Raw genomic sequence first — 21801 nt, 5'->3', positions numbered from 1 at the left:
TTATATTGAAAATTATTTATTACTCATTTTAACTCCGCTGATTGTTGGCAGATTTGTACAATCTTGTGAAGAACGGTGAAAAAACTGCTTTAACGTTATTACTCCTTTGCAAGACAGGCTGAAGCATATCCCAGTACTCCTCCAAGTAACAGCATCATCAAGTATTTCAAGAATCCAAAGCTTGGCAACTCTCTTAAAAAAAGTTTTAAACTTTAAAATAATTAGACTTTCTTTGTCAGGTGATATTTTATGGTTTAGGTTGTAAAGAGACTGTTGTGGTTATTTCAAGTGACCCTTATGTTGAGTTGGTGCATTTTGGATTCACAACAGCAACTTTTAAACCTTTATCTGATCAAAACTGCGGAAGATATCTTTGTTTTTCTAGCTTTAAAGTATTTAGTTCTGACAATTTTCTCCATAGTTTCTGTAGCAGAAATCGTCATTTTTATAGTAAAACCACAATTGAAAGTAATTAGTTTTTCACAAGAAAAAAACCTGGATATCTCTTGTCGCATGTTCAATTTAAATTTTAAAGCTATGTCTGATTCTGAACCAATATTAGTGGTTAACGCTTTGAAATTTATTTTTTTTTGACTGTGGTTTTTCCATTTAAAAATAAATTATCAAAATGTTTATAATCAAAAACTTTTCAAGTTAGAGAACAAATTTATCCTCCAAATTATTGAGGCCCAAACCCCTCAATACTTGTGCGTGTCTGCATTTGAAATTAAAACAACATCCATGGTGACTTTATTTATCGGCAGAACAGCATATTCAGCGGACGAGATTTATTATCATACAGTCGTCGTCGCATATATCAGTACAATGAAGACGACTTTCAATTTCAATTTGGATTTATATTAAGCTTTTAAAGAGCTTAGATACACATGAACATGGAAACAAAGAGAAGCTGTTGAAAAATCTTCTTTTTAATTACTATGTTAACTTATAATTAAAAAAAAAGCTTGTTATAACAATCAAAATTTAAAGAAAAAAGTCGTCTTTATTGTAGTGATGTAATCGCCGACCCCTGTATTGTGTCCCTTAAATTCTACCTATTTTTGGTAAGATTTCTGATAAACCCAATTCGCTTAGGGTCATATGGAGGATATCTGAAATCTGAAACCTTCTCCATCATCCAGCCAAGGTCTTTCTCAAGAACTGGCTAAAATATTTAACATTATTTGTGAAAAAGGATGCGAAGGTTATTTGTTCATAAGTTGAGCCTTTGCCGCAAAATTGAATAAAACTTTAATTAAATTTGGAAATAATTTTTTTTGCTTCCAGATGGTAACACTTTTTCTGTGCCAAACTTAGATTATTGATCTTACAAAATTCATTGTTTGAAATAATTAAGATCTTCAACGTTGGGTTGCAAAGAATACTTATTATAAAATAAGGCTATTCAGTCTGACGTCTTATTTACCGAAAATATTTTCTATGTCCTAATAGTGATACAAATCTCTAACATTTGTCACTTTTTTGCAAAGAAAATTGCAAATTTCCAAAATTTTCAAATTTTATTGCAAAATAAAGTTTTCTAGCAAAACATTTTCTCAAACAAAAAGTGCGAAATAGGATAAATGATTCATTTTAAAAAAAGCCCTTGCCTCTTCAAATTGAAATATGCAAAAATATTTGCAAATTTTTAAAATCTCAATTTGCATTAAAACTGGAAATGTGCAATTTTTTAGTTTTTAAAATTCACAATTGAAGCCACGATTAAGAACTTAAACTGTGTTTTTAGAGGCCAAATTTAAAGAATTTGAGTCGCGACTCAAATATAAGACACGGTTCAAACAAATTGTATTAAGTGTTTCGAGATTTGAGCCGACGCTAAATTTTTACTGGTTTTTGGCGGATCAGCAACGCGGTTTAGATTTTTTAAATTCGGCCTTAGTTCTCCCTAATAATGTCTATATTTGGTGGTAAATGAGGTGGAAATAAGTAGAACAGGGAGCAGGGTTATTAATCTTCCCTAGAGAGGAAACTATTTAAGGTTATACTGAATATCCAATAATTGGGGAAATGCAGAAAACTCGGCTCTCTCAAGATCATTAGAAATATAGTTGGGAATGTTCCACTGTTTAATGTATTTTCTATAATGACAATACAGGATCTTCAATATATTTAATATTTTTAACTAGCTTGGGTACCCAGCTTTCACTGGAGGTTTCCCGTAAAAGCCAAACCACTCAATTTAGAATTTTTAAACAAATCAAAGAACATTCCCGTGGTTCTCTCAAGTTCCCCCAATCAAAATTCGGGGCAAATCGGTCCAGGGGTATAACATGAGTGATGATCTAACAAACAAACAGAGATTACTACTTTATACATAAAGACACGGAATAAATATTAGTTCGGGGATGCACACATTTTTTCCATAAATTTCTCCGAATGTTATGAGAAAGTTTGAGATATTTTGTTGTTTAGAATGAAAAATAATATTAGTAGAAAAACAACAAAAATATTCTAATAAGCATGAAAGATGAAATAATTATTTTTCATGACATGACAGTTTTTAAAAGTATCTTTGAGTTTATTTTTAGCCATGGAGTGTTTTCCATGTATTTCTTTTTGATTATTTTTGAGAAGGTTTAAACCAATATGTTAATAGATTAAAGCAAATTCAGCATCTGGTGCTAAAACGATCTAAAACTTTTTCAGAATGAATTAGAAATTTTGAAGAAAAAAAATTTTACTGAAAGACACTCGATCTATTAGAAAGATGCTGAAATAGAAATGTATCTGACTACTGTATTTGACGTCATAGGTTATTTTGGTTGCTTGAGCGTCCAACAATCTTCACTTAAAACCTTAGTTATTTAACACAATAGTGAATATTTTGTTCTATACTTAAACTAAAATTTTTATGTTAATTTGTTTTTCAAATGTTATTTAATCATTTGTTGGATAAAAGGATCTTTTGTTAAAATAAACTTGAGTTTTTGAATAAGTTACACATCTCTTTTGTATGAAAAATACACAATATACCGTTCATGAAAAATTTCAGATGTAGTCAAATATTTTTTTTTTCAAGTGCTATACGGATTGACATTTTAAGCAGTGAAAGGGGCAGGCCACCAAATATATACAATATATAAAACTTAAGTTATTGTCGTCTTTTCTTTTATTATAAGCAAAGCAATAATTTCGCATATACATTTACTACATTTTTCTACCTTGTAATGTGTAAAGGTGTCAAACCCATGTTTACCATGATAAGCTCCAGTTCCACTTGATCCAACACCTCCAAATGGGAGTTCTTCAACACTTAAAAATACATTATATAGAAATTTGATCTTAAAGGGACGGTCAACATTATTTTAAGTGACATCATTTAACAAGTTTTCAAGTTCAAAAAAAGATCAATTTTGTTAATTTCCTTCACTTTCCGCAAAATCACTTTCAAAGAAAGCTGAGATTGATAATTATTGATGAGAACAAGACTCAACATTGAGCCTTATTCTCCACTAAAACCAACCAAGGTCAGTTTTATTTTTTTGGCCCTAACTCCTAAAGTCGAGCCAAAGATATTGAAGCTATCAATCACGTGACACAAGCTGTCGTTAGAGTCGGGTCAAAGATCGGATCTTAAAGTCGGGCTTAAGTCAAAGTTTTTTTAATCGCGGGCTCTGAAACCGGTACGTAATAAACCAGTCTAAAGGTTTATTTTGAACTTTTTCGTTTAATTATGTTTCATAAAGTTATATCAAATAATGGTAAAAGCAAATGTGAAGTAGAGATGGGATTATCGTTTTTTTTTGAACAAACGAATTTTGTTTAATGATGGTGTCGATAAAAAAACGAACGACGGAAGAACGACTTGGATCGCTCAGAGAAATGAAAAAACGATCGTTTTTCAAAATCGAATGGTTTAAATTGATAGATATTTTTACTGAATGAACGAACTTTTTGGCAGATTTTGTAAAACACGATCATTTTTATACTTACCAAACGGTTTTTTCGATCAATCTGAGATAGATTTTACCGATTTATTTTTCTAAAAACGATTTTATTGAAAGAGCGATCGTTTTGTAAGAAAACAAACAAAATAGATGGAAAATAAATGATAATGTCGAGAACAGTCGAAATCAATTTATTTTAAACACTTAAAAAACGAAATGGGTCGTTCATGAACGAAATGAAAAAAGCTGAACTTGCCTATCTTTACTCTCACCCTTTATACCTGAGTTGAAGAATTGTATCATTGACGGTGAATCCTCCGCTTGATGTTTGATCTCGGATTTGGTTGATCACACTTTCATTTTCAGAAAACACATACAGAGCTATACAAATCTTTATATCAAGTTGAAAGTCTGATTTGAGAAGAGAAGGATGAAAAAAGTTTCTCAAAATTTCTCTAAAAGAAATTTGTACGTCCATTGGTAGTAAACAATAATATCATATTTAGACAAGGGCAATAACCTAAGAAACCGATTCTTTACCACAAACTGAAATTTTTAATCCCTTTACTATTGAAACCTGATCGTGTAAACCTTTGATATTTTAAACTCAGATTATTTAATCTTTTAGAATTCATAGTTTGAAATATTAAGGTCTACGACATTGGGCTGCAAATACGTAGGAATTAGAAAATCAGAGTTTGTGGCAAATATTACTATTATTTTTAGACAAGGGCAAAAATTAAGCTTGTTAGCCCCGCCTATGGAATTGTGCCTTTTTAAAATTTCTTTATCATTGAAACCTGATGGTGTAACCCTTTGATATTTCAAACTTAGAATAATTTATTTAACAGAATTCATATTTTGAAAAAGCCCAGGTCTACGACTGCAAAGATGTAAGAATTATAAAATCAGAGTTTGTAGCTAACATCATTTTTAGGAAAAATCAATGTCATATGATCGACCAGACATAAATTTCAAACGTAAAAGTTAACTACTATTTCAAGAACAAAAATTGTTTGAAAATATTTTAGTTTTTTAAAAAATTAATAATTTTCGACTGTTATCTTTCTCTGTAAAGGCACTTAATTATATACAAAAAAATCTAGAAAGTAAATTTACAAATGTATTCATTTAAATGTTGTTAGAGTTCCGTTGTAAATCTGAAATGCCACCTATAAACGCTTCCTCGAAAAGGGCAATATATTTATTTAGAAATAGGTAAATTATCCCTTTTAAACTGTTTTATGAAACTATTGAATACTAGGCTGCTTAATTGTTGGTTATAGACCGATTTTTTAGAAATCTATTTCCATACTATAGTTTATATCTACGCATATCATAACACCTTGGATTTTAGTATTACTTTTGAAATCAGATATTACTATCAATGCTAATTTTAACACAATATCGACTTCGTCACTTAATTCCCATGTTTATTGGGACACTCTGTAGTTTGGAGGAAAGTTTAATTATGAGTATAGATCCCTAGAGGTTTATCTCGGCTGTTAATCAACTCAATTGCTTCGTTGACCGACTCAATGTTGATTATCGGCAGGATTGGACCAAATATCTCCTCCTGGGAAAAAGAAAATTTTCTGGGCCCAAATTTTAAGAATTTAAACTGTCTGCCGGTTCAAAATTTAATCGGCGATTCAAATCCTTTCTTTAACTTCGCATCGGTGGTTCAAAGGAATTGAGTCTTAGCCACGAATTCTGACTGTCTCATCCCTAACAATTTATCCATTTTGTTAACAGTTTATCAAATTGGATATAAGGCAGAAGCCGTCACCAAATTGAAAAAAAATCACATTTAAAAACATCAAAATACAATTAAATAATTTTTTTTTCAAGTTTCATCCAATTCTATCTAAAAAAATCAACGAAAGTTGCCGCTTTTTAAAAACCTATCCGTTTCGTTTTCACCCATAATTTTTTTTTCAAAAACGACTAATCCGTTTCGTTAACGATTTACAAATTAACCGTTTTTGCCGGTCGTTAACAGACTCTTCCGTTAACCATAGCAAAATACAGCATATTAAGCTTACTTGCATTGTGGAATCATCAAAGTTTACTCCAGTAATAACGGTTGGTTCTATGTACTTCTCTGAAGCTTCTATGGTTCCGCCAATTACGATGTTTCCAGTAGTTTTGTTTATCATATTTTGGAGCCTTTCAACATGCCTGAAAATATATCATAATTTTTAACCATTTGGTAAAAAAAATGTTTTTTAAAAATTCAAATTTTTTTTTAGAATTTTAGCTAGCTGGCTGGTCAACGTTGTTTACCTAGTGGATACTATTCTACAATAGCATCCTGAGCTAGCCGGCTGGTCAGAATACCATTCTTTTATGATCTTCTTCATCAATGGAACTATTTTCTTCTCAACGCTCTAAATAATCCAAATAAAATAACCATATTTTTTCCATGAAAGAACAGGAACTTTTTACCAAACGTTAAAGATTTGTGAGGCATGATGCATCATAAGAGATACTTCTAAAGCTAATTGACTTAATAAAAAACCGAATGGAATTTTGAACGATTTAATTTCCACTCACAGTTTTGTAGATTTTCTATTTTTCAAAGAACATATTTTTAATCACAAGGACCTGTAAGAGCAATTTCAAATGACAATTTATGCAAAAATGGCAAGGGGTTTGGTACAACGGTACCCTAGGGCCTTGAAACCTTTATCTGATCAATAATCAGGAAAATACTGTCTGTTGTCTGATTCCAAAAGTGTTTATTTCTTTAGTTTTTCTCCTTTGCTTCTTGAAACCAAGATGCGCAAGTCACTTTTGCAGAGAAACCGCAAATGAAAATAAACAGTTTAAAGAAACAAAACAATTGATATCTAATTCATACTTGATTAGATAAAGCTTTTAAGGGTACAGTTGTAATTCGAGAATTGTCATCTTTGCATGGACCGGGTCACCTGATATTACACGTACAGTCCCTTTAAAGTACCTTTGTACAGAGTACATAATCTGGGGCTACACAGATCTGTCCGGCATTGTTAAATTTTCCCCACAGTAAACGCTTTACTGCTGTCTCCAGGTTTGTACAGTCGTCAACAAATGCGGGGGACTGGAAAAGTAAAACTTTGTTATTAATCTAAATCTAAATTGGTATTCCAATATTATTCCTGAGTAGGTTTAAAGATTTAATAATTGTTTCTTTGAGTTGATTAATAATTACAATTAAGTTAACATTAGGGGTAATATAAAAAGATTCTAAAGAGAATACACACAATTTTCACTTCATCCATTTTTAGTTATACTGTAATTCCTCATTTATTTTTAGAAAATTTACAATTTATTTTTAAAAAGATCTGACAAGCTCTTCAAATTAATTTAAAAAATAGACTTTAAGTTAGCTAGGGGGCTTTGTGAGGTATGATATGATGGATTGTGGTTAACATTGCTATAAAAATGTTTAAAATTACCTTACCACCGAGCTCCAGAGTGCAGGGGGTTAAATATTTTGCAGCAGCTTCGCTAGACATTATTTCAAATAAGAAATATCGAGCATACAATTATTTCTGGGTCACTTTTCTTTTAAATATCTTAATGAAATAACCTTTATAGAAATAAAAAGAAAAACATTTTTTCATGAAACGAAAAAATAACATCTTAAAGAAACTTGGACTCTCCTCGATGATTATAATCAAAGGTGTAAAACGGAGATATCACTTTTACAGGGAGTGATTGCGATGAATAAAAGGGGTGGAGGAGGCACGCTTACAGTCCCTTTAAAGCGCCTACATGAAGCATTGTAAACTATAAATTAACTATAATATTTCCCTGATGATTTTGTCTTTAAACTTTATAAACATTTTTTACATTCGCATTTTTTTATTCTAAACCCTCTCCCTATCTCACAAATTCACAAATTTTTGTATGAATGGAAAAAATCAATCAAAGTTTTATGGAAATTGTAATAAATTATAATTCTTTGTCAAGGAATTTAAATGATCAGTTTCTGGCTCTTCATTAAAGATAAAGAAATGATTAAAAAAAAAAAAGATATTGGAATTTTTTTAGAGCTCAAATACTCGATTGAAAAAAAACTTCCGGCCTAGAAAACGGGCCAAATTTAAAGCATTGGAACTTACGCAATAATTTTTCCAACTACTGTACTTCCAGTGTAGAAAATATAATCAAATTGAAGCTTGAGGAGTTCAGTTGTCTCAGGCACCCCTCCAGATACAACCTAAGAGTAAGATAAACGTTTAAACGGTTCCCTTTTAACCTTTTCTGATAAAAGTATAAATAGTAAATATAAGTAGTAAATAGATAAACCTGTTTTAACAGTTTTTTTTTAGAAATTTCTTATAGTTTTCTCTACAAAAATGACACAGATTACTTTTNTTTTAACATTTTTTTTAGAAATTTCTTATAGTTTCTCTACAAAAATGACACAGATTACATTTACATGTCACACCCTTCATAGATTAAATGCTTAATTCAAATTTTAAAAAAATACTAAAACCCCACTGTTAGTTAAAAAATCGTTCATAATCAAGATTTAAGCAGAAAAGATACACATGTTAATGCAAAATTCTGTGAAAAACACAAATTTATTTTTTGTTGAAAATGCTCTAAAGTTCCTTACTTTCATTTTATCCCCTTAACTATTACTTGGAGGCATTCTATTATTAGTAGCGATCAAAAGCGCTTTTAAATCGCATTAAGCCAATACCCCCTTTCATTTTTCGCGAACACTACCTTTAAGTGGAGGCATAATATCTCCCTAACCATTAGGTGGGGGCATTCTATTCCCGCAACCTTTAAGTGGAGGCCTTAACCATTGAATGGAGGCACTCTATCCTCTTAACCATTAAGTTGAAGCATTCTATCCTCTTAACCATTGAATGGAGGCATTCTATCCCCTTAACCATTAAGTTGAGGCATTCTATCCTCTTAACCATTAAGTGGAGGCATTCTATCCTCTTAAACATTAAGTGGAGGTATTCTATCCCCTTAACCATTAAGCTGAGGCATTCTATCCTCTTATACATTAAGTGGAGGCATTCTATCCTCTTAACCATTAAGTGGAGGCATTCTATCCCCTTAACCATTAAGTGGAGGCATTCTATCCTCTTAACCATTAAATGGAGGCATTCTATCCTCTTAAACATTAAGTTGAGGTATTATCCCCTTAACCATTAAGTGGAGACATTGCTATCTCCATAAACATTAAATTGAGGCATTCTATTCCTGTATCCATTAATTAGAGGCATTATATCTCCTTGACCATTATAAGAGGCCTTATATCTCCTTAACCATTAAGTGGAGGCATTCTAGCCCATTAACCATTTGCGGCATTTTATTCTCTTAAACATTAATTGGAGGCATTCTATCTCGATAACCTTTAAGTGAAGACATTATATTAACCATAAATTGCTGGCATCCATTAACCATTAAGTGGAGGTATTCTATATCCTTAAACATTAATTGGAGGCATTATATCTATTGCTTTAATACATTATATCAACATCATCAACTAATAAATTAATAACTTTTTTAAAATCCAAGTACAAACCCTGTAACATTGTTGATCCAAGTATAGTGGAATAAGATCAGCAAGCGCCTTAGCTGTAGCTGGAGCTATCTCACTTGGTTTTATCACAGCACAGTTTCCAGCTGCTATCGCAGGGGTAAGAGGAGCCAAGCTGGAAATAGTAAAATTATATTTATTGATTTAGTAAATTAACGGTTTCACAAATTTGACTGATGTTTCCAAACTTAAAACTGATCAAAATGAATTAGATATCAATGTTTATAATTATCAAAGCTGATCAATTTTAAATGGAGTTTCTCTGCAAAATTGAGTTGGGCATTTCTACTGCAGGAAAATGTAGACATTGTCAGAATTAAACACTTTTCAAATGAAACTGTCCACATTATTGATAAGATAAAGGTTTCAAGGATAGTGATGTGAATCGGGATTGTACCTCTCCTATAGGAGGGTTACTTGACATTACATTTCCAGTCCCTTTAATAGAAATATTTGTTTTAACATTGTATATTTATGTTTTATTATGTTTTATTCAAGGATAGTGATGTGAATCGGGGTTGTACCTCTCCTATTGGAGGGTTACTTGACATTACATTTCCAGTCCCTTTAATAGAAATATTTGTTTTAACATTGTACATTTATGTTTTATTAAAAAATACTTAGTGAGCATCTATTGACAAAGCAATAATAACTCTCTTTAGTGTTACTTGAAAAACAAAACAATAGTTTCTTATTACTCATCATGTTGTGGAGTGCAAGAGATGGGGGGGGATATTATAGAGTGGAGGAAGGGGAGGGGGGCATTGACATCCTATACTAAAAAGTTATTATGATTGGTTTTTAACATAAAATGTTAATTAAAGTATATTGTTTCCCATTAAATTACCCGAGCATTAAAGATAATTAAAGATTAACGTTTTATCTTTTAAAAAGAAAATACATTTTTTATATAAACCAAATACAATAGTACAGCTGTATTTTACGTCAATAATGACATTCAAATTTTCAATGTATCTTCAATAATGATGATAAAGGAATTGAGGCTTTGCTACAAGCTTAAAAGTTCTAATCTCTATATCTTTACGAGCTGTTAGATGATTTTATCACAGAATTATTTTCTTAAATAATATCTGAGGTTCAACCTCGACTTTCGGTTGCAATGATATAGGCATAAAAATCAAATTTTGTTGCAAACATTTGTTACACTTTTGGTTTGATAGATAATTGCGTGGAGCCAGTAAGGGTTTCTAAAATACAGAGAAAGTTAGTTCTTAAACTAACAGTTGGCCCATTTCGAACGCTGAATGTTAGAAATGGGCCAAGTGTTAGTTTGGGACGTGTAGATCCACAGAAATATGAAAGAAGAGACATTTTTCTCCAATTTAATCATCTTCTCTTCATTTCAATTTTTATTTCATACTGTACTCTCAATAAGTTATGATTGAACAAAATACTAAGAATTTATTTAAATGATGTAAAAAACTTTAAATTTAATCACTTTTCCCTCTAAATACCCAGAATATGAGACAGCTAAGGGTATATAAGTTTACTAATTAAACACATTTGTTATGATCAAAGAGAATTCTATTTTATGCTCTGCTACCCCCTCCTCACTGCATTAGTTCTATGTTTGAATTAGTATTCCAGAAAAAGTTGGTTTACTCTAGAACTTTCTAAACAGGAATTACAAATATTCACAAATATACTCGCACAAAATATAATATATGTATATAAATATATTTAAATATATATATTTACAGGATGAGTAAAAAAACGGGAGTGTCGATGTTTTAGATAGGACAAAATAAAATGTGATTAAAAAAATTTTCTTAAAAATCTACGAAACCAAAATGTTGTTGAAAAACGTTTTATTCTATTGTTGTCCAAAGTTTCACAAAAATTCATCAAAAATTTAAAGAGATATAACAAAAAAAGTAAGCAATTTTGCATTTTTGAAGTCTTAACAGCTAGTTCCAAGGTTATAATTTGATAACATTTACTGCAAATTTAAACTCAAAACTTTTTAAGAATTTTTGGTGATATCTCACTCAATTTTTAATTACTTTTTATAAAATGTTGACAAAAACAGAATAAACATCGTTATTATGCCTAAAATCCGAAAAATACAAAATTGTTTGACTCACCCTGTATATATATACAGAGTGTACCAGTACATAGGTCCATATCAACATATTCTCTTATTTATCTGCTCTGTTAGATTTAAATATTTTTGCGCATTGTTGCTGTGTAGGTTTATGTTTAGTCTTCTAAACAAATTCTCTAGATAGTCCCCTGGGAGTAGAAAATATTAGTAGGAAAACACCCAGAATAGAAACATGACGGGATACAAGCTCAAGGTGAGGTGAGGGGAGAAGGGGGTTTTGCATGATCTGAAGAGTATTCTAAATATTATCTAAACATGATCTAAATATGATCTAAACATCAACTAAAGAGTGATCTAAATATAATATAAACATGATCTAACATGATCTAAAGAGTGATGTTAACATGATCTGAAGAGTGATCTAAACATGGTCTAAAGAGTGATCTAAAGAGTGATCTAAACATGATTTTAAGAGTGATCCAACTAGATCTAAAAAGTGATCTAAACAAGATCTAAAGAGTAATCTAAACAAAATCTAAACAAAATCTAAAGAATGATCTAAATAAGATCTAAAGAGGGATCTAAACAAGATCTAAACAGTGATCTAAGCATGATCTAAAGAGTGATCCAAACAAGATCTAAAGAGTGATCTAAACAAGATCTAAAGAGGGATCTAAACATGATTTAAAGAGTGATCTAAACATGATCTAAAAAGTGATCTAAACATGATTTAAAGAGTGATCTAAACATGATTTAAAAAGTGATATAACATGATTTAAAGAGTGATCTAAACAAGGTCTAAAGAGTGATCTAAACAATATCTAAAGAGTGATCTAAACATGATCTAAAGTGTGATCTAAACATGAACTACAGAGGGATCTTTACATGATCTAAACATGTTCTAAACATGATCTAAACATGATCTAAACATGTTCTAAACATGATCTAAACTTGATCGAAACATGTTCTAAACATGATCTAAACATGATTTAAACATGATCTAAACATGATCTAAACATGTTCTAAACATGATCTAAACATGATCGAAACATGTTCTAAACATGATCTAAACATGATCGAAACATGTTCTAAACATGATCTAAACATGATTTAAACATGATCTAAACATGATCTAAACATGCTCTAAACATGATCTAAAAATGATCTATAGAGTGATCTAAGCATGATCTTAAAAGTGATCCAAACATGATCTAAAGAGTGATCTAAACATGATCTAAACATGATCTAAAGAGTGATCTAAACATGATCTAAAGAGAGATCTAAACATGATCTAAAGAGTGATCTAAACAAGGTCTAAAGAGTGATCTAAACATGATCTAAAGAGTGATCTAAACATGATCTAAACAGTGGTCTAAACATGATCTAAAGAGTGATCTAAATATGATTTAAAGAGTGATCTTAACATGATCTAAAGAGTGATCTAAACATGATCTAAAGAGTGATCTAAACATGAACTACAGAGGAATCTGAACATGATATGAAGAGTGATCTAAACATGATTTAAAGAGTGATCTAAACATGATCTACAGAGGAATCTGAACATGATCTAAAGAGTGATCTAAACATGATCTAAACAGTGGTCTAAACATGATCTAAAGATTGATCTAAACATGATTTAAAGAGTGATGTAAACATGATTTAAAGAGTGATCTAAACATGAACTACAGAGGAATCTAAACATGATCTAGAGAGTGATCTAAACATGATCTACAGAATGATAACAGTGATCTTAATATGATCTAAAGATTGACCCAAACGTAACGTGAGGACTATGAAAATTAAAAATGAAAAAATGAATTGAAAAAGACCTAAATTTACCGTATGAATGACTGCATCAGAATATTGATTCAAAGAGAAAATTCTGAAAAAAAACCTAAATCCAACCTATTTCAATTGTTATTTTAACCTAACCTTGTGTGTAGCTGTTGCCCCGCAAATTTAGAATTATCTTGAAAATGAAGAAAGATGGTGACAATTTTATAAGTGGGAAAGTTGAGGGAGAGAAAGTAAAGAAAACAGGATCAAATGGAAACTATCTGTATGTTAAATAATGTAACCAAACAACCCTAATTCAAAGATTAACATGCCCAACTTACAGTGGTATCCTTTAATGTGTTAAAATCTGACAATTTCCTTCAGCGTCTCTGTTGCAGAAATTCTCGAGTCACATGCATGCAGTTGAAAAAATCAATTTTTATAATTAAAAACCTGGATATCTCATCAAATCTTGATCATACAAAGCTCCTCAGAGCATTGTTGTGAAAAGCAAAAACTACTCTATAAAAGTAGATACTTTTCACTGAAAAAACTTTATTCTTTCCGGTACATATATTCCTCCCTTGTTCTCTCCCTATATATTCCTCGCTTGTTCTCTCCCCATATATTCCTTCCATGTTCTCTCCCCATATATTCCTCCCTTGTTCTCTCCCCATATATTCCTTCCTTGTTCTCTCCCCATTTATTCCTTCCTTGGTCTCTCCCCATATATTCCTTCCTTGTTCTCTCCCCATATATTCCTCCCTTGTTCTCTCCCCATATATTCCTTCCTTGTCCTCTCCCCATATATGTTCCTCCCTTGTTATCTCACCATATATTCCTTTCTTGTCCTCTCCCCATATATATTCCTCCCTTGTTATCTCCCTATATATTCCTCCCTTGTCCTCTCCCCATATATTCCTCCCTTGTTCTCTCCCCATATATTCCTCCCTTGTTCTCTCCCCATATATATTCCTTCCTTGTTCTCTCCCCATATATTACTTCCTTGTTCTCTCCCCATATACTCCTTCCTTGTTCTCTCCACATATATTACTTCCTTGTTCTATCCCATGAACAATTCATATTTAACCTAAACACTCTATAGATTAAATTCTCTGCTCCTTCATATTACCACCATTTCTTATGTTCTACTAGATATTAAACTTTCAACAATGCTTGTCTACTGGGGAAACCAAATTGAAAGAATTATATTTTGTCCGAGGAAAGTAATAATAGGATCCGAGAGCACATTTCTTTATTCACAAAAATTGTTTGTAATGTGAAGAAATCGTATTTTGTGATATTTCAACCATTGATGATAATGATGATAATGATGACAATGAGATAATGATGATAATGATGTTAATGATGATAATGATGATAATGATGATAATGATGCTAATGATAATAATGATGATAATAATGATAATGATGATAATGATGATAATGATGATAATGATGATAATGATGATAATGATGATAATGATGATAATGATGATAATCCTACCTAAGATGAAGAGGGAAGTTCCAGGCACCAATGATCAACGCTACACCAAAAGGTTCCGGATGAAGATACGGCTGTAACAAAATCAATTTTAGATTTTTATAATTGCATGAATGATTCAAGAAAAATTTTTAATTTTTTTCGGTTTTTATGCATAACAACTAAAACTGTACTAAAATATTCAAAATATTTTTGGAACTTTGTAAAAAATCCGCGGAACCAAATTTTAAAAAAAATGTTTTTTTTTTAATTGACGAGAAAATGTTTATTTTATATATTATTGTGTCCCAAAATTTCAAAAAAAAAACATTAAATGAGATATAACAAAAATCCGCAAAAACTTCTAAAATTCAAGTAATTGGTTTACATTTTTTGCATAGTGAAAATTGAAATAGTTTTAAAACATTATAAAAATCAGACAATTAGCGCTCTCTTTTACTGAAAGGGGGGGGGGGGAATTTTTATCATGGAATTAGAGAATCCTAACCTTATCCATCAGTGTTGTAGGACTTTTAGCAACAGGTTGATCAGCTGTCCATTTATGGATGTTTCTACAAAAATATTTATAACATAGTTTTACGTAATAAATATAATGTTGATCCATGTTCCCCTGGTTAACGATTTCCCCGATCAAAATTTGAGGCAAACCGGTCAAAGGGTTTCTGAGCTATGATCGGACAAACAAAGATTACTACTTTATATATAAAGATTTGTCTAATTACCTAATGAGAGATATGCAATCATTTTTTACATAATCTATCTCAGCCAGAATAGTATCCTAAAATTTATTTATTCTATTTATTCGTACACAATTATAATGGTACAGTTTAAAAGCAACGAGGAATGAGATATATAACATATAAAATATAGAATAAATATAAAGTAGAAAACAATAAAAAACTTATTTAGTTTTTACACACATTGTCAATATATTTCAGCTATTTCATCATAACTAAATCCGTCTAAAACCTTTTGATTTGACCGGATTAATAGTAAATCTTATAACAGTGGAATTCTCCACGCATTTTTAGCTAGATTTGCGTAAATAATGTTTGACTTTACTAGAGACTTGTTCGAGGACAGTTTATCAACATAGGTTTCATTTGCAATATTAGATGAATTCTCACATAAATTTTCGAGCAATTTAAAAGAGTTGTGGAACCCATAAAACTGTGGAATAGGAAGACGACTGTGGGACTCAAGTATGAATTTAAATAGTGCAATGAATATTAAACAATAATTTTGTTAAATCTATCATGAATATCCTCTGTGTCAGTTCAAGTTGTTAAATCTGTCATGAATATCCTCTGTGTCAGTTCAAGTTGTTAAATCTGTCATGAATATCCTCTGTAATCAGTTCAAGTTGTTAAATCTGTCATGAATATCCTCTGTGTCAGTTTAAGTTGTTAAATCTGTCATACATATCCTCTGTTTCAGTTCAAGTTGTTAAATCTGTCATGAATATCCTCTGTGTCAGGCTACCTGGACCGGTCAGTTCAAGTTGTTAAATCTGTCATGAATATCCTCTGTAATCAGTTCAAGTTGTTAAATCTGTTATGAATATCCTCTGTGTCAGGGCTACCTGGATCGGTCAGTTCAAGTTGTTAAATCTGTTATGAATATTCTCTGTGTCAGGGCTACCTGGACCGGTCAGTTAAAGTTGTTAAATCTGTTATGAATATCCTCTATGTCAGGGCTACCCGAACCGGTCAGTTCTAGTTGTTAAATCTGTCATGAATATCCTCTGTGTCAGGGCTACCTGGACCGGTCAGTTCTAGTTGTTAAATCTGTCATAAATATCCTCTGTATCAGGGCTACCTGAACAGGTTTGTTCAGATCCGACTTCAGAGCATCAATAAAACATTGTTCATTCTCTATCATCATCCTAAAATTGCAAAGAACTAACTGAAGGGCCCGGCGTTGCCCATGAAAAAAATGTTTTAAAAAAATTGAAAAAAATATATTTAGAATTTTTTTTATAGCCTATAACACTCCCCGGCCACCCCTGAGTGTCCACAAAAAAATTCAGCCCAATCGGTCCAGCCGTTTGGCTGGCTATAGGCAACATGTCTTGTTTTATTATATAAATAAAATAGAACTTGAAATCTTCTAAGAAATGAGATATTGGCTTTGATACTTAATTCGTGATTAGTAGTGATTAATTTGACGATCGAATATTGACAAGGTATCCTGATTGAGCGAAGTTCAAAGACCCTCATAGTCTTATTTATTTGAACAAATTTCGGGCTTGATTTTTTTATCTTAATTGGGTTCATGTGGCTGCATGTTCTATAGGAATAAGCAGGAATATTGTAGCAGGAAAATGATGTTTTGATCTTTCCTGCGACTGTAAATAGCATTTTGTTTATCATTATTTTTACCCTTCGTTCGCACTCAACCCCATTTTGCCTCCCCCCCCCCCACCTTTTACTGATGTTTAACGGGTTTTCTTGTTTATGTTTGGTTTCTATATTTAACCCAAGCCACGCGGAGAAATCCGTTATCCCCGAACCCGGGAGCTGGTGAGCTGGCCGGCCAGCTCACAGGGCGTGGGGTAGAATGCGAACTAAGGGTGGAGCGAAATAGAGGGAAAAAAGGCAGTTGTGATTCAGCTCCCTTGAATTAAGGTTCCCTTGAAGAATTCCCCTATTTGATGAAACTGATTGATTCATAATATTTAGTTTGTATAGTATCGTTCGATTTAAAGTTTGTATTTTTGCATCTTTTGTATATAAATATATTGTAAGAAAAACCGACTCGTTGAATATTTGAGAAACTCAGTGCATTGCTTTATTGATTTTTATTCATGTACTATAATATTTTCATTTCAGCCGAACTTTTAAAGATTGAACCTTCTTAAATATAGTTATGTCTAATGTCTATAGTCCGGCTTTTAATCACTTACTCACCTCTCAATATTCTTGAGCTGTTGAATTCTGAACTCAATTGATCTAGTTCGTCCTAAACAGATATTTTAAAATTCCCACTCGTAAGGGGGGGGGGGGTCTAACACAATCTGCTCAGTGCCTGATTTCCTTATCTACACCAGAATAATTCTATATTTAGACCCACTTACAGTCATTGAATTTTAAAATATTACAGCTCTTGGGAAAGCAACTGATAAGAAGTAGTTTTGAAAAAATAAATTACAAAGGTTTCCCACAGCTTTAAATGATTTTGCATATGTTCAGTTTTACTTTGCAAAAACCATAATTTATTGGGGGGGGGGGNNAGAGTGTTGTTCCATCCTCCCGTCTCCTGTAATTTTTTCTTCAGAATTTAAAAACGGCCTATAATAGAGCGCTAAAACTTATTCACTTTTTTAGTCAACGACTGGTCGGTGTTTCGAAAAAATCTAAAATAGTTCACAACTTTTTTATCAATTTAGTTACAAATCTATTGATTTATTCAAAAATGAATGTAACACATCTGTCTCAAATATTTTTAAACATTTTTCCGCCGAACTTTTTAATTTTTTCAAACCTCCGTGGCACCCTAACCATTAAAGGTTAAAGGTATATTTTTAAAAAAATAAGATAGACTCTAAAAATTTATAAAATACTATTGTTTAGATATCGCAATCAGAATATAAAGATGCCCCCCCCCCCCACCTCCAGGACATTTTGGACAGAGTAGAAAAGAGATAGAGAGAATAGGGGAGAACTTTATTCTTTACTAATATTTTATTCTTTTCAGGCATTGATAAGTTTGGCATATTTTTACTTTAGGCAGATTAATTTTACTATAAACTAAATATCAACGTACTGTCAGAAACCATCCTACTAGACGAATTAATTTAAAAATCATGACTCAACAAAATTACAATGTAATCCTGTTAAATTTATATCTAGTCGATGAATTATCATTTATTATTTTCATGAGTTTACTCGTCCTCTACACTAAACCCTTTTCTACTCTTTTCTATCTAAACAAGTGCATTAATCCACAAACCACATTTTCAAACAAAGCACAAGTGAAAACAATCAATTTTTAAATAAAGTTTTGTCAATCGAACATGCCACTCTAAAAAAAGAAGGCCACTCGAAATTATGCCAGCAGAGTCTGTTAACGTTGTTTTAAAACATACAAAAGTCTGATTTTGTTTAGAAAATACAACAAGTGTTAAAACCCTGAAGATTGATAAAAAGTCAATGATTTAAAAAGCATTTTCAATCAGTAAAGTTTATATCACAAAGAACAAACCAAGAAATCAACTTTTTAAAGTTTTATCTCTAAAGAAATAAATGATTTTTGTTTAAACAAAAGAATTTACGAATTCTACGAATTATAATGCCGCATTCAGATTCTACATTTTGTTTATTCTATTTTATTATTTCTCCAGTTTTCAAATTGTGTAGAGGAGGTGAATTAAAGGGATTGAAAGAAAAACAACTCAAAAAACTTAAATTTTGTTGCATTAAGCAAATTTTACCGCTGTCAGATGAATTAATGACCAGAAAATCATTGATATATATATTTATTTTATGAAACTATTGTGTACTTTATCATTATTACTTACTTCATCGTGAATTTCATAATGAACAGTGCTATAAAGTAATGATCGTACTATAATGTTAAATATAGCCTCATTTTGCAAAGTATGTTTCTTACGCATTTATTTTGGGCATTAATAATTCCTTTAAGTTTGTTTGTATCCAATAACGTCAAAACGACAGAACCGATCGGGCCCAATTTTTGTGGGACCTCGCGGGACCCCAGGGAAGGACTATATGTATGATCTAATTTTCAAAAATTCGCCTCTAACAAAATTCGATTTTTGAAAATTTTGAAAATCAAATTTTTTTTTATAAAATTCGCGAAATTTTTTGTTTGTTTTTGTTTTACAATGGACGCAAAGAGAAAATGTTCACAATTATAAAAGAATAATGAAGCAAACACCCTTAATGCCTGGTCTATAAATATATTTTGGGTGTCTCAGTGTTTGTTTGTATCCAATAAACGTCAAAACGGCTTAACAGATCGTCCCCAAATTTTGTGTGGGACTTCAAATGTCCCCAGGGAAGGTTTTTAAATGGTCAAAATTTCAAAATTTGCCTCCAACAAATTGGATTTTGATTAATTTTTGAAAATTCACGATTTTTTGTTTGTATGTTCACAATTGAATAGAAGATGGGCGCGAAGCACTCTAAACGCCAAGTATTTTAATATTTAAGAACACATTTTGTAATTGAAACAACTTAAAAAAAGGCACTTTATGTAATGCTGCCAATACTTCTGAATGCATAAATGAGATGAGACTACAATACAGATTTTAAATTTATTTTCAATTTTTTCATCATTTCCATGATTATTTTTCAGTATGTGAAATTGTGAACGCAATTTTAGGTAACTCCCATTTTTAGAACAGGATCATGTTTGATTTAAAGCTTTATTTGAGTAAACATTAGTAAAAATCGTCGTTCTTTATCTTAAATAGTGTTAAATTCTGATATTTTCCTTTAATATCCTTTCTGCTTAAAATCGCAAATGATTTTTATGCCTCTTAAAATAGAAGGCCACTTAAAATCCCGCCTACAATCCCTTTCAAGTTCTATAGTTTATTAATTATGATAAGAAAGATAAATGTTTATTTTTATTTGGATCCAGATAAGGTTTTTAAAAGTACGTACCTTTCATGAAAGACCCCCGAAGCTCCTGAACAATTTTTCCAAAATTCTCCATATTTCCTAAAATATTGAAATTGCGCGTTTTATTTGGAAAAATGTAAAAACACGATTTTGCACTTCTGATGGATACAAATAGATAGAGACTAATATGCATCAGTGTTTCTGACCAGACCGATTTTAAAGGGTTTCCCATGGTTTGACATTCTCAATTTTTTTGCAGAGGCCAAATTTAAAGAATTTGAGCCGCGACTTAGATTTGAGATGCGGCTCAAATATGGTTGTTCCACTTCAAATTGTATTAATTGTTTCAAGATTTAAGCTGGCGCTCATTTATAACCGGTTTTTGGTGGATTTGAGACGTGGCTCAAATTTATTGAATTCGAACTCAGAACTTGCACTTTTTAGTACACAATGTGGACTAAACGCCATAAAAGCTAGGGCCGTTTATCCGAATGTTTTTTAAAGAATTTTTAAAATCTAAATAATAAAGCTCTGCGTCCATACGAGGTATGTTTAATAAGTTTTTCTAAAGGAACTTCTAGACGTCGTAGCCCTGTAATTTTTTTCAAAGCTCACTGTATCCATCCCGGTAGTCTTCTTCCAGCGGACTTTATTCATCAAACTTTTTATTTATACAGAAAGTACCAACAAACATGGTATCTCTTTAATAAAAACCTTTGATATGATTCCAAATGCATTAGAGATAATAATATGGACAAGGCAATAGCCTACATTACATGTGGACTAAAAGGGAATTAGCGTATTGGAGAATGTTGGCAGAACGAGGAAATGTCTGAGCAGAAAAAAATCCGCAAAAACCCAAAAAACAGTTGACACAGTTGAACGTTTCTCAATCTAAATTCACAAGGCTTCTTAGTTGATGATTTTTGACGAGTGTGACATCTGCTTTGGTGCTGCATACAAAGTTGTCGAGCAAGATTTCGACAGTATTTGCTCCAAAGAGGTCCCAGGAAAAAATACTAGTTGGTTTGTTGAAACGTAGATTACAACTATAAAAAACCTTCTAGGACCTTTTCTACGATAAAGACGTACCCTCCTCTGACTTTTAAGGTTACCCAACCTCTAGAACACGCGTAAATGGCTAAAGTTTAAATCTCTAGATAAAATATGTAGGATGTGACAAGCATTATATATATTCGCGTTAGCTGGCCAAACGGCTGAACCAAATTGACTGATATTTGTTGAGGGAACCCATGGGTACCGCCGCAGGTGAAATTTCACGCTAAAACGCGCCGGGCACTTTAGCTAAACTCAAGCGTGGGTAAATGGCGGTAGTAACAACGAGTAATAACATAAAGCTGGGCAACACCGGGCACATGGAAGAGTTATAAAGCGTTCAATCA

At 31.7% G+C, this 21801-nt stretch overlaps 1 protein-coding gene across 1 annotated transcript; it reads right to left on the bottom strand.

The window, feature by feature from the left end:
- Window positions 1–20541, bottom strand: LOC111707955 (aldehyde dehydrogenase, dimeric NADP-preferring). The gene is made up of 17 exons (XM_023481153.1): window positions 20441–20541; window positions 17720–17771; window positions 16629–16695; window positions 15533–15588; window positions 15298–15361; window positions 14814–14884; window positions 9451–9580; window positions 8021–8118; window positions 7352–7403; window positions 6874–6993; window positions 6195–6298; window positions 5954–6089; window positions 5394–5484; window positions 4190–4289; window positions 3183–3273; window positions 1056–1165; window positions 1–192 (listed from the first exon to the last, which is right to left on the bottom strand). The coding sequence occupies exons 1-17, from the start codon at window positions 20490–20492 to the stop codon at window positions 99–101; spliced, it is 1488 nt and encodes a 495-aa protein (XP_023336921.1). The 5' UTR covers window positions 20493–20541; the 3' UTR covers window positions 1–98.
- Window positions 20542–21801: the final 1260 nt, after the last annotated feature.

Source organism: Eurytemora carolleeae, unplaced genomic scaffold, assembly GCF_000591075.1.
Source record: "Eurytemora carolleeae unplaced genomic scaffold, Eaff_2.0 scaffold711, whole genome shotgun sequence".
In the NCBI taxonomy this organism is placed as follows: Eukaryota; Metazoa; Arthropoda; class Copepoda; order Calanoida; family Temoridae; genus Eurytemora; species Eurytemora carolleeae.
Note: the sequence above shows the minus strand (reverse complement) of the source record. Positions and strands in the feature narration are given on the sequence as shown.

Excerpts from the sequence above, each read along its gene's own strand:
- LOC111707955 (XM_023481153.1), bottom strand. The coding sequence starts at position 20,492 with ATGGAGAATTTTGGAAAAATTGTTCAGGAGCTTCGGGGGTCTTTCATG. Across the intron at positions 7,404-8,020 it reads GTAGTTGGAAAAATTATTGC|CGAAGCTGCTGCAAAATATT; the intron begins GTAAGTTCCAAT and ends AATAATGTCTAG. Across the intron at positions 193-1,055 it reads AGAAATCTTACCAAAAATAG|AGAGTTGCCAAGCTTTGGAT; the intron begins GTAGAATTTAAG and ends ACTTTTTTTAAG.